The sequence below is a fragment of the Rhamphochromis sp. 'chilingali' genome (assembly GCF_963969265.1).
Source record: "Rhamphochromis sp. 'chilingali' genome assembly, chromosome: 6".
NCBI classification, from domain to species: Eukaryota; Metazoa; Chordata; class Actinopteri; order Cichliformes; family Cichlidae; genus Rhamphochromis; species Rhamphochromis sp. 'chilingali'.
In genome coordinates this window covers 13,321,667-13,345,798 of record NC_137933.1, presented here as the reverse complement: position 1 = coordinate 13,345,798, position 24,132 = coordinate 13,321,667, and the positions used below count along the sequence as shown (strand labels likewise).

At 44.1% G+C, this 24,132-nt stretch overlaps 1 protein-coding gene across 11 annotated transcripts in view; it reads left to right on the top strand.

Moving 5' to 3' along the window:
* Positions 1-23,755, top strand: part of LOC308397953 (transducin-like enhancer protein 3-B) — a 28,712-nt gene extending 4,957 nt beyond the window's left edge. The window contains exons 6-22 of one of the 11 annotated variants that reach the window (XM_080884257.1): positions 5,386-5,448; positions 6,177-6,281; positions 8,910-8,948; positions 11,098-11,300; positions 11,767-11,824; positions 14,174-14,296; positions 14,753-14,803; positions 15,212-15,367; positions 16,259-16,397; positions 16,874-17,046; positions 17,639-17,715; positions 17,808-18,057; positions 18,938-19,185; positions 19,316-19,463; positions 19,645-19,795; positions 21,733-21,809; positions 22,301-23,755. In XM_080884257.1, the coding sequence (XP_080740383.1) occupies positions 5,386-5,448; positions 6,177-6,281; positions 8,910-8,948; positions 11,098-11,300; positions 11,767-11,824; positions 14,174-14,296; positions 14,753-14,803; positions 15,212-15,367; positions 16,259-16,397; positions 16,874-17,046; positions 17,639-17,715; positions 17,808-18,057; positions 18,938-19,185; positions 19,316-19,463; positions 19,645-19,795; positions 21,733-21,809; positions 22,301-22,408 (2,169 nt within the window). In that variant the 3' untranslated portion in view covers positions 22,409-23,755. Of the gene's footprint in view, positions 1-5,385; positions 5,449-6,176; positions 6,282-8,909; positions 8,949-11,094; positions 11,301-11,766; positions 11,825-14,173; positions 14,297-14,752; positions 14,804-15,211; positions 15,368-16,258; positions 16,398-16,873; positions 17,047-17,638; positions 17,716-17,807; positions 18,058-18,937; positions 19,186-19,315; positions 19,464-19,644; positions 19,796-21,732; positions 21,810-22,300 lie in introns of all 11 variants that reach the window. The other 10 variants (XM_080884259.1, XM_080884258.1, XM_080884261.1 and 7 more) reach the window with 10 other exon arrangements.
* The last annotated feature ends 377 nt before the right edge of the window (positions 23,756-24,132 follow it).

The window sequence follows — 24,132 nt, the reverse complement described above, 5'->3', positions numbered from 1 at the left end:
TGATGAGTTTTGATGCACGCACAGGTTGATCTGGACTGTATGCCAGAGAATTTTTGGAATAGTTGGAGTAAGATATTGTAATCACACACATACTGTAGTCACCAGAGGCCCAAATAAAGAATCAACCCTCTGTAAAAGTCAGATTGCACCTGAAGACAGCACAGCAAAATTGCTCCGTTTAGCTAACGATGTGACCCGAGGCTGTAGTCAGCTGTGTGAAATCACATCAGCATAATGTTTTTATTCTGTTTACTTTAAAAGGAGAAGAACAAAAGATGAACATAATCTCCAGACTGCCCCCTTTTTATCTTCCTGCACTTACATTTCCATTTGCTCTGATTCACACTTGCTTTCTGTTTCCTTCAGTCGCTTTTGCCTCCCTAATTCTCCTTCTCCACCTCCTCTTGGCGCCCTTATGTCTTTTCATTGCGCCCTCCTCCCTTTTCTGCCCCCGCCGCCCCAACGATGTGATGTGAATGATGGTCCTGTGTCATTAGCTGTGTGATATGATGTATGAGAGTGGGAGTCTGTCAGAGGGGGAGAGAGAGAGATGGAGAGGGGTGGGGTGGAGGCTTCATGGCCCTCAGATCCAGAAGGTTAATGGCATCAGTGGGAGGGTAGCCCAGTTGGAACAGCAGCACACTGCGCAATTCATCAAGCGTAGACATTTTCTGTAGGCACGTGGTGTGTGTGTGTCTCTGTGTGTGCATGCGCGCTTACTAGGTGTGTTTACAGTTTATCGTGGAGCTGCCCACCCCCCTTCCTTCACGTTGCTGAGCGTTTCTCTGTAAAGCAACAAGGAGATTGTAGTGATGCAGGGTGGGGGTGGAGCTGGTTGTTGTGGTTAGATGATGGTGGCGGTGGACAAAACAAGTGGGTAAAAAAAGGGGTGTGGTGGTGGGGTAAGGGGTGGAGACAGGAAAGAAGTGAGGGCCTTCAGGGTAAATGGGTTAATCGACTTGTCCTCTCCTCTGCATCTCCTTTGTTTATCAATAAGCCCGGTGGAGACGACTGAGATCTCTGAATAATGCATGCCCACCCCCCCCCCCCCCCAACACACTCTCTCTCTCTCTCTCGCTCGCTCGCTCTCTCTCTCTCTCACACACACACACACACACACACACACACACACACACACACACACACACACACACACACACACACACACACGATCTCCCATCCCTGGTGAACGAGTGTCTGTGGTGACATCAGCGAGTGGTAAACAGATGCCCCTCAGCTGTCCCTGTTATTGGTGCGACCGGAGGGAGGCTGGATTATTGGATGCAGGCAGGCATATTACTTCGCTTGTGCTGAAGATTTATTGCAGTGTGGCAAAGAAATGATAAACTAAGAGCGCGATTGAAAAGAGAGGGGGAATAGGTATAAACACGGGGCGCACATAAATATCTACTCCCCATCCCTTACATGGTAGCACCAGTTGTGTCTTTAAATAAGCTTATGCTTCTTCCTGCTCCTTTTTGAACATGGACGTTATTTGGAGTTGTGGTTGCTCGTTTTCCTTTTGTTTGCTTTGTTCATTTGTCTCTTTTAATTCTATTTTTTTTTTTTTTATACTTTTTCAACATGTTCAAAATAAAGATTCAATCAATCTTTACACACAAACACTGCAATTCAAGTTCCCGCAGATACAGTTTCCCCTACTGCTGCCGCCGAGCTGAATAGTTGCTATGAAAGGGATCTGTGCGTCTGCCGGGGGGTAATTTGTTTTGACAGTGTCTCTTATGATGGCAAAGAGTGCAGGGTGGAGGTAATCACCCTCGCTTGCTGTCAATAAGTGATTTTAATTAGTGCAGCTCATTAGGCTGCCTCAGCATCGTGCCCTGCTGACTTTGTGGTGGGGGATGCTTTGTGTTTTTTTTTTTGTTTGTTTGTTTTTTTTTTTTTTTCGCTCCCTCTGTTCTCTGTTGTGGTCCCTGTTTATCTCTCGTACGCTTGCCTACATTTTGATTTTTTTTATTCTTTTTTTTTTTCTCTCTCTCAAATGTTCTCTCTTTGGCAAAGTGAGTGCCACATGATTAGAAAGCCTGATGAATAAATTCCTCTATTTTTCTACTGTGCTGCTTAACTTAGTTGCACCTTGGGTAGCCATTTTGTGAATTTGCTCCACATATCCATTTCCTCACTTGTTGAATGAATGAGGGAAACAGAGAAAGTGCTTTGTCAAGGAGAGTGAAGTCCGTTTCCTGGAGGAAGAGGGTGAAAGGAGGAGCAGAGGGAGGGAGACGGGAGAGCTTATGCAAATGAATAATTTATACAGGATTCCTGGAATTGTTTGCCAAGGTGATGATGGCCGATCTTTCTCAAAGCCAAAACAAACTGACTATGAGAACACACACACACTGTGTGTGTGTTTGTGTGTGTCTCAAGGGAGCTTGACGAGGTTACCGGAGGCTGAGAGACCTGCTTTATTTTGATAGCCAGGCTAGAAGGACTGGAAGATCAGTATTACACAATGAGTGTGTGCGCGCTCGCTAAAACCAGCTGATGACAGGCCTGTCATGAATATGTGTGTACATGTAAACTACATAATTCAGAAATAAGAAGCATAAAAAAATGTTGTGTATTTGATGATTTGAGCGTTAACAAAATCAGATGTAATCTGTTGGAAAACAACCTGTTTCCATATGCTCCCCCTGCAGAAAAGTGTGTGTGTGTGTGTGTGTGTGTGTGTGTGTGTGTGTGCTCAAAATAGAATGACATGCACATGCAAAATATTCTTCATGCATTTGTAATGAACAAGATACCTCTAAGTGCCTCTTTCTTTCTCTGCTCTGGCTGAGAAGATAATTCCCAAACAGCCATCTCTGCGCCCCCCACCCCCCACCATCATATGCCACTTGTTTTCCTCACCAATTGAATCCTCGTCAGAGACTCAGCTCTCCACTCGGGGGCTAATGCCTGGAGCGACAAACAGCCAAATGGCTTTCAACGCACCATTGACCGGGGGGGGGGGGGGCAGGCAATGGAGAGAGAGAGAGAGAGAGAGAGACAGAGAGTGAGAGTGAGAGCCTCTCCAAACTCTGGTGCTACTAGACAACCCTGAGTACCTGTAATTGTGGAGCTGCAGTGAAAAGCTTCTGCCAGCTCAAAGGCTTCTGTTTTTAGTGGCTTTAAGTGACAGTAAACTCTTTCCAGTGCCCATCTCTGCCACTAAAAGCACTGTGGAAAATAGTGCCTGCAAAGTAAAGTGGGAGTCGTTACGAGCGCTGCAAGTCATTGGATTTGTTATCAATGTGTGCAGGTTTTTTTTTTGTTTTTTTTGTTGTTGTTGTTGTTTTTTTATTTTAACCCTTCAGAATGGCTGGCTGTCAAAAAGACGTGCAGATATGCCATCTGCCTGTTTTGCTCTCCTTAACGCATGAACTCTGTCTGAACAGAGCTGAGTGACTAAATACGACACGGAAGGATGAGATGTAGCTGGCAGCATCAGCGATTCGGTTGAGGGGTTTACAGTCACAGGTTGACATGCGAGCCGTGTTTGCCCTCATGATCTCTTAAATCGACGGTCCTGTGTGACACTGCAATAAATTGGGCCCAGAAAGTACAACAGAAATGGATGCAAAGGAAGTCTGCTCCATTGTTTTATTTCCTGGCTCCAAAGTAATATTTAAAGTCGAGGAGGGGTGGGGTGGGGGGTATTTCAGAGGAAGCCATGGGTTTTGGGAATATTTAAGTAGCTCAGCTCTCAAAGCACCTGGTGCTTCAGCTCATGTTTCAGAATGAATTGTTGAGAGAAATCTGTGTTTTTTAGCACAGTACTAAACAACTCAAAAAAAGCAAAGGTGCACCTGAATTCAGTGAATTTTATTTATTTATTTTTTTGGCTTAAAAGTGGTGGCTCTGAAGTGGTGATTTGCACCGAACAAATGGATGCCTTTCTGCGTGAGGGAGGGTTTGTATGGTGGTTGCTCTAATAGCCGAGTGTATCAGCGCAACGCCGTTTCTACAGGCCCCATGTTGCTCCCCTTGCAGCCATTTCCAGAGAAGTGGTGTGATACTGAAACACTCTCACCCTACCCATGTGTCATTGTATCCAGCCTCCCCTAATGATGATGGTTTATGAGTCTCCGAAGAACCCCACCACCATCACCACCCCCATTTCCAGTCTCCCAGTTATCCCTCATTAATTTCCCGTGCTGATCAGATCGACAGGCCGAAAATTCAATTTAATGACCTGCCTCTGTGCTGCGCCTAATATGATTTTACAGGCTGTTCTGGTCAGAGCCCCAGCCCAATTTACATAACGATCAGCCGTGCCAGATAGTGTTGCCCCAGCAACAGAAGAGGGGGGAGATGAGAGGAAGAGGAAGGAGGGAGGGCAGAGAGAGTAGTGGAGATTAGCGTGAAGGGGTGCGAAGAAGCGTTTGGAGGAGGAAGGAGGGGAGAAAGCACAGTGCGTCTGAGGTCAGACGGGGGTTGTGAGATAATTCCTGACAGGCCAGCAAAGGTCTCTCTCCTCCTCTTCTCTCCCTCTTTTCTCGTTTCTCCCCCCTCCTCAGAGGCTGTGCAGAAAGCTACTGGCACCTCCTCCCTCCCCCCCTTTCACAGTCAAACAAGGTTAAGGGAGAAAATGAGTGAAGTGCAGCATCGTATAAAACGGCGGGAAGGACCTCTTCAGCCCACACACACCTGCTGGGCCTCCACCCCTAATCTCTCAGAATCAATTAGTTCACCTCCCCCGGTCCAGTCAAACCACATTACCTTAGTGTCACATCAGAGGGTTTCACTTCACCATTCATCACCCCCACACATACCCCACCACTTCTCTTTTATTCTGCTTTCTACTTTTGTGTTCCTCTCCTATGCATCTTCCTCATCTCTTTCTATGGAAAGTGCAGATTCAAAAAAAAAAAAAGGAAATGGGCTTGGGCAAAATGTCTAGGGACCTTCAAGTGCGGTAGGCGGGCAGCACAGCATATCCATTTGACCAAATGCAGCACTGTAAAGTGCTCCATGTATGGTGAGCCCTCCAGTATCAGCTTACTCTGCCAGCTAATATTCTGTGGTCGATACCAAAGATGCCTCTGATAGATAGGGCCAGAGTTAACCTGTCTGCTTCAGCACGCCCTACCCCCCCCTCTGTATGGGCCGTAATTATGAAGTATGGACCTCATTAGGGTTTCTCCAGCCAGATGGTATTAGCATATTTCAGGCCTTAATGAAATAAGGCCTGAGCTTAATGGAGGCAGGAGAAAGGGGGAAGCAAATTTGTTCTAAGGCGGTCCCAGTTTAGTTAAGAAATACATGGTGTGTCCGGATGGACACTGCAACATTTAGTGCTATGTTATTGGCTATTCTGTTGTCTGAGGCATGCAGTATGCTGGAAGGATGTCATTCTAATCATTTCTGTCTCTTCTCCTACAGACTGAGATTGCCAAGCGCCTCAATGCAATTCTGGCTCAGATCATGCCATTCTTGTCACAAGAGGTGAGTGTCAACCCAGCCAGCAGCATTTCAGGGATGAGACTGAGACTCATTTGTTTCACATTCTGCTGTTACTGTAGTTGTGATGATGACTATTGTGCAGATAATCTCTGGGGAACAACAGATGATTCACTGCACATAACAATGAGGAAACCCTTTTTTTCCCCCCCTTCTTTTTTTAAATTGACAGTTTTAGCCCACTAAATAATGTATTTGACTCAAACGTCAAACAACTACTGACCACTTCTAAAAATATCGCCCCTTTTCGAGCTCATCCTGTCAACATTGAGCAAATAGTCAAACATAAACACATAAATCAGTTCTTCTGAAGGAACTGGCTTTCCTGGAAAACTGAGATGAGAATTAATGCACAAGGAAATGAAATGAAAGCAAACCTTCAAACGCCTCAAGCGGCAAACCTCCAGACAATAGATTTCAGTTTCAGTGTTCCTTTGATTCACTCTGACCTGCATTTCTATAATACATATAACAAATACAATACGGAGTATTTTTTTATGTCTTGTTTTACCTAGTAGAAGATTCTCCTATTATGTTGAGTGCTATGTAGTACATTGATGTGTTGTTTTATTGACGATAAGTGCCATTAAATGACTATCGTGCATTATGGAGGCCCCCCCCCCAAGCTTAAGTGTCTACTTGTCTAGATGAACCATCAGGCGGGAACTATTCTTCTCCATCAGTGATCTAATCTTTGTTTATGTGTCCTGCAGCATCAACAGCAGGTGGCTCAGGCTGTTGAACGGGCCAAGCAGGTGACAATGACTGAGCTGAATGCTATCATCGGGGTACGTGGACTTCCCAATCTGCCTCTGACTGTGTGTATATCCCCTCTTCTTCCTTCATTTGACCCGAGACCAGAGGCAAAACTGCATACGTGAAGGAGGACCAGCATTCAGATAGAGATATGTAGATTATTGAAGCGTGCTACATTTTGCTCACGGGTGTATTTGACCTTTCTAAGCTTTGGCTGAAGTGTCGCATGTCAAGAATAACCGGGGAAAAGGGCAATAGATTCACAGGGGAAATGGGGGTGAAAAGGGGATAAAAGTAGCTTAGCATATTAATCTGCAGCAATTTTCTTTCACCCGTCTGTGGCATTTGAGTTTTTAGACTGAATGCTACTAGTAACATCACGTCCTCTTCACTTGTACAGACTTGCCCTGGTCTCAAGTGGTTTATTATGTTTTTATTTGAGTTGACAATGTTTGCAATGTGCTGTCAGTATGGCGTTTTTTTGTTTGTTTGTTTTTTTTGCTGTAATTTCTGATTGTTGGTTAACCATGACCCGTCAGCACCCAGGTTGCAGCTCCGCTCTGATTTTCCTCCTCTCAGCCAGAGTCAAAGAACATCTGATATATAGTAACACAGTCCAGACTGGGAGATCAGATCATGGTGTTTCTCAGATTTCACTTTGGCTGCACTTTAATTAGATAAAAGGACCCAGCCAACAGGCTTACCCCTACCTCTGACCCAATAGCTCGAGGAATTAAGAGTGGTCAGGTCAGGACAAGCCATTGTGATTACAACAGAGATTACAGCAGCATGAACTTAGCAGGTACTAAGCATTTGAAAGGTGTAGTGGATAAAAGATTTCGGCAGTTGTGGAAGAATAGGGAGAACAGGAACATCTTTTTTTCCTCCCTACTGTTTACTACATTGTTCCCTGATGGTTGCCACAGCTTCTATAATTAAGTCATGTCATTTAACAAGCTTAATTTAGCTATTTATGTTGTTGCTATGGGTAAAAAGTGCAACAAGTTTGTTTGTTTGTTTGAATTATGATGACAATAAATAAAGTTTTCATTTCAGGCGTTATTTGTTACAATCCAATATTTAATGGAGCAAATGATTGGGACAAGCTGCAACAATGTTTTGCTTTTAATTCTTTAAAAAAGTAAGCAGAACTAAATTGTTTATTTGTAAAGCTGTTAATATGAACAGTAGGCGAATAAATCACATTGGTTAACTTAACAGTTGGAGCTTATTTCTTTAAAAAAATCAAATAAAAATCCCAGATGTTTAAATCTAGCAGACAGTACAGGGAAACTCTTTCCCCAAAAAATCCACTCTGAAATATAGCCTGTGCACTGCCCGGATCTTGCATTTGCTTTTCTTAAAAACATACATGCGTATTTGGTTTTGATAGTCAGGTTACATGGTGATCGGAGGCTGTCGACTGAGCAGCGGATTTTAAAATTCGGTTTAGTTTAATGAGCCAGGAGCCGAGGGTAATTATCCACTATTGGCGCTTCTATGTTTTTTTTGGGGGGGTTTTCCCAACGAAGTCCTTTCCACAACAGGAGTTGACCCTGCCTTCATTAAAGATAGGCAGGGCTAGCCTGAAACACACACACACACACAATAATACACTCAGGAAAACAGGCTTAATTATAGGGTTGAAAAGATGGCAGGTGATCAATCTCCATGCCCCCACAGGGTGGGTGAGGCAGTGATGCTCTAGCGTCTCAACATTAGAGCCTCAGAAACACTCGGAGCATCAAACTCAGGGAGTGTTCACCTCAGTTGGATCAGAAAGTGCATTTGAGACATGCATAAGTTAGAGATTTGCCCTGCAGGCACCACCTGCTGTACTGTCAGGTTGTCATGTAAAGACAACCTGACTGTAAAGAATCCATACACACATACTGTATGGAGTACGTAACAGAACCACCCCACCCTCTCTTAATAGCTGTTAGTGACTGAGGCCAAAAACAGTTTTTCTTTCAATGTGGGCCTCACTCATAAAAACAAATCTGTTAGGTAGCATTATGCCGTAGGAAAGCTGATCGGTCAATTTTCTAGCTGGTTTGGTAGTGTAGTTTATTAAAAGTCGTTCCTAAATAAAAGGGCTAAAAATAATTAGATTAGCATAATTTTTACAGCATCATAAGGCTGGTCTCTACTGGTCTCTCCCCTATTTTGCATGAGTTTTTGGCCAGAAGCAGCGTATGATTGAGTCTGATTTGACAAGTGTCAGAGGTGCAGACTCATTTCCATGTTCCTACCCTCATTTCCATGAATTTGACACAGGGCGAGATTGTAGTTGGGATAATGGTTAACAAGTCAGTTACAGCCGGTGTGCTCCTTATCACGTATCATGTAAATGCTAATCCGCAGAACACGACATAAACCTTCACAGCGTCAAGTTTTGCTGTTGTCACTCCAGTAACAGCGATCTCCTCTCCTTTGCATGTTTTATTTGGCTATGCGTATGTCTTTTATTACAGAGTAAGAGTGTCTACATTTACATAGTGTGACTACAGTGTCCAAATTTACACATGCTTTGACTTATCACCGGCTTTTGTGAGATGTTGTCTTCATCCGATTTGAATTCATCACTTGGGGCTTTTTGTCGATTTAATGAGGAAAAATAAATGATTGTATTAAAAATAGCCATCAGGTGCAGCCCTACCTCTGAATCTCTGCTCTCTCCTCTGACCCAGCACCTGCACCCGCCTCGTGGCGTCTACCCAGCCTTCACGGTCAGTGTTGAGAGGAGGGTTTTGAATGATTAGCTTGCAATGAAATGTCTGTTTTTTGTGAAGGGGAATGATGCCTTTTGGAGACAAAGGACAGCTTGGGGCGTGTCAGGTTATTTTTGGCCTCTACTCTGCCCGACTCTGGTGTTGTGCATTTGACAGAACGTTATCTCTTTATTTGACGACTAACCTCAGAAATGTTACCCCCGTTCTTCCACTGCTGTATTCTGCTTCAAACATAGGTTGTAATCCAAATCTTAGAGTCTTTGTTGTGACGACCGAAGAAGATACGATGAGCTCGAAACTGTTGTAAAGCACAGAATAAGTGGGTAATGTGGCGATCATTGCCAGACTTATTAAGCCAGGGTGCCAGCTGGTTTGTGCTGGTGCTGTTGATGCTTGTTCCACCTGACAGTACTGTTCTGCAGGGAGCCAGCTTCGCCTAGTTAACTTTAATTGCCTGTTTCCTGTGGAAGTTGCCTGAGCTGCTGCGGCATTTACACATAATGAAAAAAGATAAGTGTGAAAGGAAGCCAGCTCTTTATCCATGAATATTGAATTGGAGGCAATTTATTTTCTGAAATTTTTTTTTCCCCCTCTTTTTTTTTTTCTTTTCTCTCTTCTCTCTTCTCTCTCTGCACCTCACGACTCCCTTCCCTCGTCTCTCCTCCTCCTCCTCAGCCATAGCTCGCTAATGAGGCTTCTTGATAATGATCCCTGCACGCTTTTCCTCATTAGGCACACTCAATAGGGACGTCCCTGCCTCAATCCCTCGCTCACTCTCTTTCATTCTCTTGTTATTTTCTGATTCTGCCTCTCCCTCCTTTTCTTGTTCTGGCTGCCCCTTCCTCTCTCTCTCGTTTTTTCTTTTCCCCCTTCTCACTTTTTCCCTTTTTTCACAACAAATAGGCTGCTCGGCAAAGCAGTACAATATCGATTAACAATGCCACCCCTCAGTTGCTTATATCCATTGTGCGATTTCAGGTCCAGCTCGGCATAATGAGCTGACTGAATAATGGCCAACTGCTAAATAAGCCTTTAAATGTGGGAAGTCACTAGATATACCCTTGTCTAGTTTCTCCATTTTATGTAATGAATGTATGGATGAGCTTATTGAAGTTCTGTCTAGCAAGCAGAATAGCAATCATGTTGTTTTTTTTTTTTCTCCCTTTTTGGAGAGGCAGTTGATGGATGTGCTAAGTGTTATTTAATCTTGTTTTAAAGCACTTGCTTCCCTCTTGCCTGAGTGGCTATTTAACTCCTGTCTATCTACTCTCTCTCCTCTCTGGTTGCTTCTCTCACAGACACATTCAGGGCGTCATGGGAGCCGTGTGTGTTCTCCGCCGTCTCTGCTTAACAGCATTTTGCTGAAGGAGTGCATGCTTGCTTGGTTTTCCAGAGTGTTGAAAGGTTTTGAGGTTTTCAAGTGTAGACCTATTGATTTTTTTTTTTTTTTTTTTTAACTGTCCCAGCTATGATTGAAGCACAGCGGTTTGGGAGTGAACAAAAGCGTTGTATCGTTTTTGGCGACCACAGGTGACGTGTTATTGAGTCAAACACAGTTGTCAGATAAAGGTCACGTACCAAAACAATGAGCAATTTGTAAAGCTTGCAGTGATAAGCGTATCAGTGTGGTAATGAGTGCAGAGCGTGATTTTTAAAGAGAACCAGACGTGTAGAACAAACGTGAGGTCGGGGTCCTTTCAGAGGAGGAACATTATGAGTCATCTGTGTGCAAACTCTGCACGGGTTTGCTAACTTTTACATCGCTGGTGAAACAGCCTTTTTGGGGCAGTTTGTAATTCAAGTGTTGCTCAAGCCTCAAATGGTAAATATCATGTGGCTGCAGCTCCTCCTTGTTCTGATTTGCTTTCTTTAATAGGAATTTAAATTGAATATCTTTATACTCAAACACCTGTCAGTTTTTCTGGGAAGTAGTGATTGGTATTTCACACTATTTCCTGGTGGAGCTGGATCCACATGTTGGCGGACACTTGCAGGCAGCTATTACGCATAAACTGTTTGGCTTTCAACTGAATGTCGTCAAAGCCAGCTCTAATGCAGCAGAGTGTGCTCATTCATGGATCCACTTCCCAGCCGACCCACTTGTCCTCTGTCGTGTCTCTCGTCTCTCTGCGTTTGTTTGCAGCAGCAGCAGCTTCAGGCTCAGCACCTCTCTCACGCTGCCCACGGTCCCCCGGTCCAACTGCCCCCTCACCCTTCAGGCCTGCAGCCGCCCGGCATCCCCCCCGTGACGGGCGCTGGCTCCGGCCTGCTGGCTCTAGGCGCTCTTGGCAGCCAAGCCCACCTGCCTGTGAAGGATGAGAAGAACCACCACGACCTGGAGCACCGAGGTGAGGAGCAAAGCCTGCCACACACAAACACGCTGCCTATGGCATTTTAGGGATGATGGCTAACTGTAGCTGCCAAGCACTGCTTTCTCCAGCCAAATATATTAATCAGTGAAACACATCAATATAGGTTTTTAAATGTTTTTGTACCAAATGCTTGTGTGACAAAAAAAATTTTATATTAGATTTTAGATGTTTTTCTTGTCAATCCCTTGATTGTGTCAGCATGAAAATAGTTTATTCTGACACAAGACAACATAAGTTGTAATCATTCCTTTACCATTAGTATTAAGGCTTTAAAAGCCATTAACATATCAGCAATTGAGGTATCAGGTTAATAATTGTTGATCTTAAATATGAAAATTAAACATGTCTTCCAAGTGGTATCAAAATCAATACTGCTGAGTTGCTGATATGAGTAATCCTGGTGACACCCATACTAATTTGTGTTTTGCTTTTCTCTCTCCTGGCCCCTCATCTTTTCACTCGCCCCTGGCCATTCCTCTGAAAGAACGCGAGTCGAGCACGGTACGTTGACTCTCCGTCTCCTGTGTGTCGCTCTCTTGCTTACTGTGTTTGGTGATTAGGTGTCTTTACATAGACGACAGCTCTTTGTTCAATAGAAACTCATGTGCGGACACACACACACACACTGCTGTAGTCACAGGGGTATAAGCTGACTGAATCAAATAATTACGTCTGGCCAAATAAGCCAGTGCCATCTAATCCAGGTGGAAAATGACTCCAATCACTGAGCAAGGATTAGTAGTCAGCAACCTCCTTTAATTTCAGCACAATTAAAAGCGACTTTGACTCTCCTTCTCTTCATCCCTAACCACCTTAAAGGATTTACTGGTTGCATGTGTCCCCTACCTGGCTCTTTACATCCCCTCTTATCTACCTGTCTCCTTTTCTTTTGCTAATTCTATTATTTTTCTGCTCTGTATTCTTATCTTAGTCATTCATTCCTTTCCAGCGCTTTTTTGATTCACCCTCCAGTCTCTCGCCGTCACAGTCTCTTCCTTCTCATGTTAAGGTCCTTGTTTATTGGGCTAGCTTAAAGCTCTCAGTTAGCCAGAGTGCAACGCTCTGTTGGATCTGCTTGGCCAGATTGAGTTCCCATTGACTGACCATCCTGAATGGACCCACTCATGTCTGAAGGGAACCCAAACTCGTCCCTCTTCTCATGTGGTGACGAGCGGCTGCCAACGCCACCTTACCTGATCTCCCCGCCACAGTCTTCTCCCTCTCTTTTCCAGTTTGCGCACACAGTCTTCCTGTCCTTTTGTGTCAGGTCATCTGATACTGGAGTTGGAGGCAAGTGCAGGGTTATTGAGTCTAAGCAATCCTTGAAAGGCTTCAGATACACAGACAGGCTGCAGTAGATTTTTATCGGTCTATCTTTGCACCAAACCAGATTAAAACTCTTCCACAGCAGCAGCTGAACCTGAGGAGGAGGCCAAAAGCTGCTTGGTTAGCGTAAATGGTTGGGCAACTGTAGTGGAAGTGTATGTTGTTAACTCCTCCAGCACACTTTTTTTTCCTCACACTCTCCTCAATTTAGGAGGTTTTTATCTCACTAGGTTTTCAAGCTGTTACCTTTCTATGCTGTTCTTTCTTTTTGAGTCAGCCAATATGTCAGAAACCTCCCTACTGCCTCTTTCACCAGGCCTTTCTGTCTCTGATGAAGGCAGGGATTTGTTGAGCTACCTAACAGTGTGGGCTATCCTCAGGGTGTTCTCGCCTACACTTCCTCCCTCCTTCTCCCCCTGCCTTTTGGCCTGTTTGGCAGTGCCACCCCACCACACCAGCGCCCAGACTACAAAAACCCTGTTTGCAGCTTCTGAGAGAGTGCCAGCCTGTCCGAGCATTCCCACTAGTGGGGAGGACTCATTGCCACACTGCTATGCTCTCATTGCTTGCCAAGTTCCTTTCCTGTTTTGCTCTCTTGTCTGCCTTCATTTTCTTTTCTGGTTTTTTTTTTTTCTTCCTTTCCCCTTCATTTTCTCACTCTCTCTTTCATGGCTCTTTTCTCTGCTGGCAGCACCCTCTTTCACTTTGCTCTCTGGTCCAGGTTCCCTTAGTGGCCTCTTTCTTTGCTTCCTCTTTTTTAAAAACATTAGTTCATTTTCATGAACTCTACAGTCAGTGTTTTTTCACTGTGACCTGTCACATTACAGAGATAAGCACACATACAGGAGCAGCAGCCTTAGACTTGGTTTTTGTGGTCAGTTTTGTTTTTATTTGCATGTACTTACTGTTATGCAGTACTGTTATGAATGTGGCTTGTTGAGTTTGAGTTGGTAGCGTGTTTCTGGCTTTCTTGTGTGTGTGCATGCTTCAATTTTTTTTCCTCTTTGCCTCTGCTCTTTCATCACCTTGTGTACCACTCTCCCATTGGTGTTCTCTGTGTTTATGCGCTAGCTGTTTCCTCAGTCTAGGACTGTTGTCCAGTTAGCTTTGCACCCAATAGTGTTACTGGTCTGACAAAGGAAAGGGCACTAGAGTCCTCTCTGGGTGAAAACGCACTGCTCGGTAGCATGCGCCTCTCATCAAGGTTTGTCACCTGCTGCATTTAAACTACAAAACAGTGACTTTGCTGAAGGGCACAATCTGGCAGAAAAGAGTTTGCTCTACATCACAGGCTCCACTCAACCGATAACTCCATTCATTTGCAATATTGGGTTGCCAAGACAGCAGCTTAAAGTGCTGAAAGATTGTTTCAGAGATTTATTAAAATGCAATTCTACATAATGCAACACACCGTAATGTCCTCATAGCTCTCTAAGCACATATAGTTCAGGATATTTATTGTTTTAAAGAGACTAAAAGGGAACTGGAGACTGATGTGGTCTGTCTGCATGTTCTTGTTGGCAGAATAACTCAGTTTCGCCATCAGACAGCCTGCGGGCAGCAAGCGAGAAGCACCGCAGCTCATCAGACTATGGTCTCGAGTCCAAGAAACGCAAAGTGGACGACAAAGACAGCATGAGCAGATATGTGAGTGTTTGTTTACTTTTCGTCCAAATAATAAAAAATGATGATGTTTGTAGCCTGTTTCGTTTCAAAATTTACCTTTCAATTGCTAATTGCGGTTTTCCTGGAAGGGTATACCTGAGTTTATTCAGTTAGCTTAGTAATGAAACTTACTTAACGCTAAATGCAAAGTTTATTATGTGCATACTGTTTCTATCCACAGACTTGTCTTCATATTAGTTAAAATTAATGCCAGGTTGCAAAGTTCTCCCAAAGACACTTCATTGAAGATGTAAATATTAGAAACTGTGGCAAAGTGTTACATTTAGCATTTTGAACTTTTCTCTGTGTGCAGCAAATAACCCTGTAGCTCATTCATTCTCAGTCTTCACATCTGGTCTGTCAAGAATGTGGACCACTTTGGTTTATGCTGTAATTTTTGCCGTCCCAGTGAGCTAACCCGTTACTCCGTCATTTCAGGACAGTGATGGAGACAAAAGTGATGACTTGGTGGTGGATGTCTCCAATGAGGTAAGACTGCAATTAAACTGAGCTGCTCAGTCACATTTTTCAGTGTGAAGGCTGAACACAAAACTAAACACAGCTCTCTTTTGTCTGCCGAAGCCTCAACACCTTTCCACATTGCCAAAAAGTCTATCAAAATATTGGTTGTGTGCGATGAGTGTGTGTTTACTTGCTGTATTTCTTTTGCCACTCATGCAGAAAGTGCGACAAAGAATACAAAGAAAAAGGGGGTGACAGGTGAATGAGAAGTGCGTGCATGTGTGTGTGAGAAGGAGAATGTGAACGTGCATGAGTATATTTATCTGTGTTTGCACATGAGGCCCCGGTTTGTTTGACCTACATGTACATGCCAGTGGCTTTCCTCCAGTCTGTTTGCTCAGTCTCGCTCTCTGTCTGTCTCATTTAACTCTGTAGGATCCGGCCACCCCTCGAGTTAGCCCCGCTCACTCCCCTCCTGAAAACGGGCTGGATAAATCACGAGTCCTGAAGAAAGATGCTGCCCCCAACAGCCCCGCCTCTGTCGCCTCTTCGGGCAGCACGCCGTCCTCTAAAGCTAAGGACCACGCCCATGTGAGTGTCAGTGACATGCTGCAAGACTAGAGAGAAGCTGAAATAAGGAGGTTACAGCGGAAGGGCAGGGGAGGCTGAACTGACACACTAAAGAGCATTTGTCAAGTGAAGTGGATGTCTGTGTGAAAGACTAATACGCAGGCTTAGCAGTTAGCTCTTATGCGGGGCTTGCGAGGGCAGAGGGTAGATGCACTCTCAGGAAATCAAACCCTATGGCTCAGCCCTCTCAATCTCCTTTATGGCTTACCCAATAAATGGTCATTTCTCCCTCGGCCTCAGGCTGTAAATAACCCAGAGACACAGCAGCGGGGGAACTGCTGTCTCTGTCTTTTTATGCTGCAACTCATCTTCTCTCCTTCCAACTCCCACTTTCTCTAATACTGAAGTGTTCACTGACACGGCTATGTTAGTGAAATGTTTTTTGTAAAGCTAAGGATTAGGATAGCTTTTTAATCCACATCATCTCTCTCCACCTATAATGTCACTAGGCTAAACCCCCACTTCTTCAGCCTCCCATTTGCCAAACATTGAAGGATTTGGATTAATTATAAGAGGTGTTTGGGACATCATCTTGAATGTCTAGCCACTCCTAATAAGCTTGACTTCTAAGCAAAGGTTTATATCCGTACCCCCAAACACACAAACACACACCATGGCTGTAATGGAAGTGTCAGTGTTAGATTGGATTACCTCAAGCCGTCCACTCAGATTGTCACTCTGGATTTTCCTGCCAGTGAGGGTATTTTTGACTCTGTGGGGGATTTTGAACTCTGGTATGGATGCTGTTTGTGTGCCCATGTGTATGTGCACGCACATGTGAACTTACAACTTTCAGTAATAGGATCCAAATCACACTGAGGTTAAAAGTTGAAGACTATCTCTGTTTTTTAGAATGACAAGTCATCTACGCCAAGCTTGAAGTCAAACACGCCTACACCGAGGAACGAGGCGCCGACACCTGGAACAAGCACCACTCCAGGACTACGGCCTCTAACTATGGGCAAACCGTCCGGCATGATGGAGGCATTGGGTGAGTATCTGCAAGATACTGTTGTTTGTTTGTTTTTGTTTTTTTGGGGGGGGGGGTTGTAATCAAATCATCCAAATGTCACATCCAGTCATACAGGCCCACAGGCAAGCCAGCACCGACTGGTTGTTAGGAAAAATGTATAGTTCCCAGCACCAACCACCATAACAACTAATAATTTGAATTTCAACTGAATTTGACTGGGGTCTTATTGGACCAAGGGGAAAAAAAATCTCCTTCACATTTAAAGTTCATTTTAAAATTTGACAAAAACACCTCACCCAAAGCTGCTCCCAATTCCTAACCCCCTAACCATGTAATGTAATGCAATTTTCAATGCAACCCTGCGCTCACTGTAACAAATCATTGTTTGATGCCTAACAGAATGAATGATTCTTTCTTCTATGAGGTTTTTATATTTATCTTTATCTGGGTTTTTTTGTTTGTTTTTTTTTTGTTTTGTTTTTTCTCTCCGTCAGCCGCGCCAGCCCTGCGTACCCCCCTGTCCATCGCCGGTTCTTATGCCACTCCCTTTGCCATGATGGGTCATCACGAGATGAACGGATCCCTGACGAGTCCTGGCGTGTATCCGGGTCTCATTTCCCCACAGATGAGCGCTGCAGCCGCCGCCGCCTACGGACGCTCGCCAATTGTAACTATTCCAGCTTCTATAAAGCATTTATTAGTGAAAATGAGGATTTATCACACACATCTGAATAAATAATGATTTGCCCGTTAGATAACGGCAGCCCTCGCGAACAGCTGTATTTATTATCCGCCGCTACAGTAGGTTGTGTTTGCAAAATGACTTTGAGAAACTTGAGCATTCCTTCTGCATTTCCATAACTCATTGTGAATATTTCTGCTTGGCTGGCTGCAGCTTGTTGTGTGTACATAATGAGAAAGTAGAAAGACGGCCCAGCTCCTTTACTTTGATGTTGGCTAGTTAGCATTCTAAAGACTAGAGAAAAATACATAAATCTTGGCCTCAAATGCATCTCCATGTTTGAAAATCTCTGAGCCCTTCATTAGCATTAGCATGTGGGATGTTATAGCCTTGTGCAAAGCTCCGCTGTATGCAGTGAAGCTCAGTCTGTGCCTTTCAAGGGATTTGCCTGGAAACAATGGTACAAGGGTTCCCCGAGGCGTAAGCACCTAAAGCAAGGCTGCAATCCGAATGTTAGCTTAGCCTGATTTATCTTTGCAGGTTGTTTGCTAACTGTTCCGCCGTTTTGTTCATGCAGGCGGGCTTCGACCCACATCCTCACATGAGAGCCTCTGGGCTGCCAGCCAGCCTCACTTCCATTTCTGGAGGAAAACCGTGAGTATTTAGGTTTTGTGTTTAAACTAGATTTGCATTTAATGGATTGCTTGAACTTCTAATGAGCTTTTCCATTCCTCTCTGTTCTGCAGAGCCTATTCTTTTCACGTAAGTGCAGATGGTCAGATGCAGCCCGTGCCCTTCCCTCCAGATGCACTGATAGGGCCAGGCATCCCACGGCACGCTCGCCAGATCAACACACTCAGCCACGGGGAAGTGGTGTGCGCCGTCACCATCAGCAATCCCACACGTCACGTCTACACCGGTGGCAAGGGTTGTGTCAAGATCTGGGACATCAGCCAGCCAGGCAGCAAGAGCCCAGTGTCCCAACTCGACTGCCTGGTAACTTTGTTATTTCGTTAGAAGTCTCAGGAGGAGAAAGTGTGAAATGTGATTTAGATGCGTGTCATTAGACTAGCTGTTGTAAGGCTTCCAACCAGAGCACAGACATAATGCATTCATGTTTCATGAAGTCTGTGTGATTGGTCACTTCATTAAGAGTTTTCTTAAGCATCAAATGTAGCCTGACCCCACATCCCCCAGTAGCTTTCCTCCTGATCCCAGCAGACACAGATGTGAATAATTCAGCATAGTGTCTCACTGCTGTGCTGAAATAATCCTTGGTAAGGGGAGGGGGAGGGGGAAAAAAAGCCTGCTGAGTAATGATGTTCTGATTGGCCAACCCTGTCTGCCATTACCCAGCTCATTACTTCCTCCCAACTGCCTCCCGTTTCTCATTTTGATACTGTAGCTTCATGCAGTTATACTCGTCTGGCCTCCAACACCCTTAAGGTTCGTCCAGAGTGCAATCGGGTCTTATAAAGTCATCAGGGTGCTGTTTTAATTCCACCAAGAGCTCCCACGGTCCTATTGATCTGTCTTCTTGCTTTCTCGGAGCCTGGCCAACAGCTGCAGCCCCACACGTTCTTTCTGCATCTCTTGTTAACGCTGACATCCACATATTCGCTGTATCAGAAACAAGAGTCGGCTACAGTGTGAAAACTTGTCAAAGAAAATCTGCTTTTGAGTTTAAAAAAAGGAAGCCTTAAATTAATACACTGATGTGCGTCGCTGATGTCTTTGCTTTTCAGCAGAAATATAACCGTCTTCTTCAAATCACTAATTATGCAGATATTTCACATGTAGGAAAAAAAAACACAACACACAGATTATATCCAGTCATTAAGATTGGGGCGATACCCTGTCTTTGTTTATGCTCCAGAACAGAGACAATTACATCCGCTCCTGCAAGCTGTTGCCTGATGGCCGCACCCTAATAGTGGGTGGCGAGGCCAGCACACTGACCATCTGGGACCTGGCCTCACAGACGCCCCGCATAAAGGCTGAGCTCACTTCCTCTGCCCCAGCTTGCTACGCACTGGCTATCAGCCCTGACGCCAAGGTCTGCTTTTCCTGCTGCTCCGATGGAAACATCGCTGTGTGGGACCTCCATAACCAGACCCTGGTCAGGTCAGTACTTTGGAGCAGGGGATTTGTTTTAAACACTGCATTTAACAAAACGGCCAAACGTCAACATAAGACACCTGCATGGAGAACTTTCTTTGTTCCTGGTCTAATTTTTGGCATCTTGTTGTTCCAGGCAGTTCCAGGGCCACACGGATGGAGCCAGCTGTATTGACATCTCCCACGACGGGACCAAACTGTGGACCGGAGGACTCGATAACACGGTCCGCTCCTGGGATTTGAGGGAAGGGCGACAGCTCCAGCAGCATGACTTTACCTCACAGGTAACAAAAAGTGGGGGGAAAAAACTTTTCTGTACATCCAGTTATAGTACTGAGTAACCTTTCTGACATGTCTTAGGCATTCAGTTTAGAAGTAGCAGTTAAGGGTTGTTTTAATGATTCTGGTTAGGGGATTCTTGGCTGCTTTGATGTTGTTGCTGATCCTGCTCTGTGCTTGTTGCAGATCTTCTCATTGGGCTACTGTCCCACTGGGGAATGGCTGGCCGTGGGTATGGAGAGCAGCAATGTGGAGGTGCTCCACCACACCAAGCCTGACAAGTACCAGCTGCACCTGCACGAAAGCTGCGTTCTTTCACTCAAGTTCGCCTACTGTGGTAAGTACTAGAGGAAGAGCTGTTTATATATTACAGACCTGTGAGCAAGAAAGTTTCATTTCACTTTTATCTGGCAATTATAGTGTTTAATGTTTGAGTGGCGCCAGATTTTGGCATGAATCCTATACTCCCACACGAAGGACGGCACGACCAAATGAGGGATGTACATGAAATTGTGTGCTACTCGAGCTGATGACAACAATGCTTCCCTACGTGTAACAGAACCTGCAAGCAGGGACAGACATGAAGCAAACAGACATGATGATAGCGAAATGTTATGATTGTGCTACAAACAAAAGCTAATCATGCGGTGACTATACTTGTCTTTGCTTATAGTGGACGTGTACTCTAACATAAGTACCTGTAGAGCAGCAAGTGTAGTCATAGCAGCAGAGAGGATGAGTAATACCAGTGAGCTGCGCTCTCCATCCTTTCTCTTAATGGTTTATCCAGTTAAGGGTCACGTTGGCATGGAGCCTGTCTCAGCTATCATAGATCCACTTTAGAAATGACCTAGCGTGCAGGACTTTGGACAGCACGCAAGCACCACAAAGAAAAGGCAACTGTTGGATTCAAACCGCAAACTTCCTTTCTTCAAGTGGACAGTTTTCACCACTGAACCATCATGGCACCCAAACAGAGCCAGTTCATTTATATAAAAAAAAAAAAGGAACTGGCTTGTTTTTTGTACAAAAATATGTTAAGCTATTGTAATCTTCTTGTGTGTGTGGCAGGTATCACATACCTGTCGATGAGAAGATGTGGTCTTGATTGATTCTGCATTCACAATGAGCAACCATTGCTGATAACGGGGTTTTGGTACCAACAACCAGAATTGTATATAAAAAAAAAAGTCAGCTTGGGAATGCTTGCTTTAACATGTATTAGCAATGTTAAGAAAACATAACTGAAAAGTTAAACAAATGCATAAAATGTGAAATATTTAGAGACGCTTGGTGGTTAGTCTGCTACTCTATAGGTTTTTTTGGGGGGTACTGGTGAGAGAATTTGGACTCCTGACCTAACATCCCTGACCTGGCCGCCTGTTAAATGTGGTGAACATGGATTTTTCCGGATCTTTAACTTGTCTTGACAGCCGCTTGGGCTCGAAACCACATCTTTACACACTGCCTGGCCAGGATTTTGCAGTCTCTGTGCAGCTGGTTACTACTCTCTGTACTATAAAAACAAACAGGACCACCATTTGTGTAAATCCAGAAATGACTGAATGTGATTAAAGTGCTGTTTGTTTGCTTTTCAGAATATTTTTATGAACTCTTAATGAGTGCAGCTTATTTGTAAAAAGTGAAATGTGACACTTATGCAGCTCACATGACTGAGTCTGAATTTCAGGGGGTGAGGACTGTACGCGTGAACATGGGAGAAGTTACTTTACAAACAGGATCATTAGGGAAATTTGTTAATGCTTTTTAGCGAGGATCACTGTGCCTGTTAGGCAGACCAGCTGGTTTCCAGTTTGAGGCTGAGACAAATGAGGTTTTACTGCTGCACTTCTCCTAGAAATGTCCATATTCATTTAGTCTCCGAAGACCCCCCACAGCACCGTCTCATATCTCTGCCGCCACAGAACTAGTTCATTCAAATAAAGCTCACTGCTTCAGAGCTCGCGCTGTCACTAATTAAATCATTAGCCAAATAGTCAATTGGGTAATTAATCAGAGGGTGATTAAAATAATTATCTAAGAGGAAGTGGTGCGAGTCTCCTTCATTATGGGCATTTTATGATTGCTGGTGTAGTGGCAATTTTTCCCCTTCAGGTTTTTATGGCCATTGATGATGTTATTACAGTCACGTGTTGGCTGTGTTCTGCACAGCTCTATTGCAGGACTGAAGGACAGCAGTGACCATGTTTGTGTGTCTCTCTCAGCACACACACATTGGATTGTACTCTAAAGAGGTGTGTTCTGTGTTTGCAGGTAAATGGTTTGTGAGCACAGGGAAGGACAACCTGCTGAATGCATGGAGGACTCCTTATGGTGCCAGCATATTCCAGGTAACTGGATAACTACGAACACACAGCTCCAGTCGAAGGTTTGGACATGAAGGAGCGAGTGTGTCCAAACTTTTTAACTGGAGCTGCAGTGCAAAGAGAGGCCGATGGGTCCTAGAATAATTTTGGCTGGAAAAATGGCTAAATTCAGATTGTTTTAATCTCACACTGCACTTGTATACAACTCATTAGTTTTGTTTCTTAATTTTAAAATGCAAGCCGAGGCTTTTCCAGTTCAGATTTCTGGTTTATATTTTGTCCTTGAGCTAATGTGACATCAGCCGATTCTTCCTGAAGGACAGTTGGGCAGCTAATTCATGAGTAATCTGACTGAATTAAACAGCTGTGTACCCACATGGTGCTGAACAAATCACATAGTTTTCTCTCCTTGTGGTTAAAATATTGAGTCCAAGACTGAGAACCTGAAAACCGACACAAAAGAAATGATGACTTGGAATATTCAGTGGTAATCCTGTTTTCTTTTCTTTCCACAGTCGAAGGAGTCGTCCTCCGTCCTGAGCTGCGACATCTCAGCAGATGACAAATACATCGTGACAGGATCCGGTGACAAGAAGGCCACCGTCTACGAGGTCATCTACTAGAGAGAAAGAGGCTTCCGCTCTGCTTCAGCACTTCTACTGAGATTAAAGTTTTCTCCCTGACCAACCGTCTGCGGGCTGCAGATTTCTCAAAGTGTACTCGTGGAAATCAGAGGCGCTGTCGGCCTGAGGATGCTTGTACTGGAAAGAAATGAACTTTTTTTCGTCCTTTTGTCTTTGGGTTTATTTTTGGGTTGCACTTTTTTGATTTTTTTCTTTCCTCAAGAATATTTGGATGTAACCTGGTGAAGCAGCGCTTCATTGTGAGAAACTCCTTCCCCAGACATCTTGTGCAAAGTGTACATATTGGAATAAATAAGACATTTTATATATATTATAAAAATATATATATTTTCATGTCCTGGGTGTACTTGTGGTGATTTTTTTTTCTCCCCCTCCCACTCTGTTTGATATTTGAGTGGGACATGAGAACTTTTTAACAGTTTTGCGCTTTGTTTTTCTTAAAGCACATTCTGCAGGCTGATTTTTTTTTTTTTTTTGGAAATCAGAGGAGCACCAAACTTGTAGATTTTTTTTTTTTTTTTTTAAATGGCCTTTTTGTCACAGTGCTCTTACGGACAAAAATCACGGTTTCTGTGTGAGATGGAGCTTCGGCTGCTTTGGACTACTGTGGGATCGAACGGTGCACTATGATTCGTGAAAAGACATGGATGTAAATTTCATTCATATATATATATATATATATATAGAAATTCTTTTTAAAGTGTACTAAGTGTACTGCTCTGTCTGTGCTATCTCTCCCCTGTTTGTTTTACCTTGTTAGTTTAAGGGAGATGGGGAAACATTTAAGCTCAGCCTAACCCTTGGACCTCAGTTGGCAGCAGAAGCACAGCGACGGGCACAAACTGAATGACAATGTGCTTTTTGCTAACTTGACGTAATGTGGATGTTGAATTGCTCCATTGATTTCCTGGCTACAGACCAAACTCAAACAGTCCAATCTGTGCTATTGGAATTACTCTGCCCTTTGTATCTTATCAATATTCCTGGAACGTGTTTGTTTGGCCGTGACGGGGAGACAGGCAGACATTTGACCCGACTGACTGCGCGGATTGGTCCGTCTACAGACGTGCTCGATGCCTGTAGATGCTTGTTAATAATAAAAAGAAGAATGAGGAGGTGGTAATGGCACTTAAATATAAACAGAAAAACTCAAGTTAGTGAATCAAGGTGGTGTAAAATTCAAACTGTGCTCTTGGTTCTTGTCAGCATTTCCCACAAGAAATTATGAATGGGGTGAAATGCACCAGTCCCCTCTGAGTAACACCAAAGTATGTAGCAAATGCTGTCGGCACTGAAAAGAAATGTACAGTTGTTAATAAAATCAATAAAACTGTTTTTCTAGACTGGCCCATTTCATATTGTTTGACCCAACGGTGTTCATCAGGTGTTCCCGACAAGCACCCGTGCATTGTGAAGGACTGCTCCGACACGCAAGCCAGCATCGCGGGGATGGAACTTTATAGGAATGCTTTGACATTTTGGGGAATTCTGCTTCCTGATAGCACTCTTACATAAATATGATGTTACAACCCACAGACTGTTAGCTTAGCAAACTGAGTGTAAACAGGGAAACGGCGTAGCTCTGATCAAAGGTAACTGTACGCTTTGTTTGCTTTACCTGTACAAAAGGCCAAGTTTAAGAACAACTCGCGTGGATTGTGGTTTTCATGGAGGTCTGTGGGCTGAAGGTTACTTTTCTCACT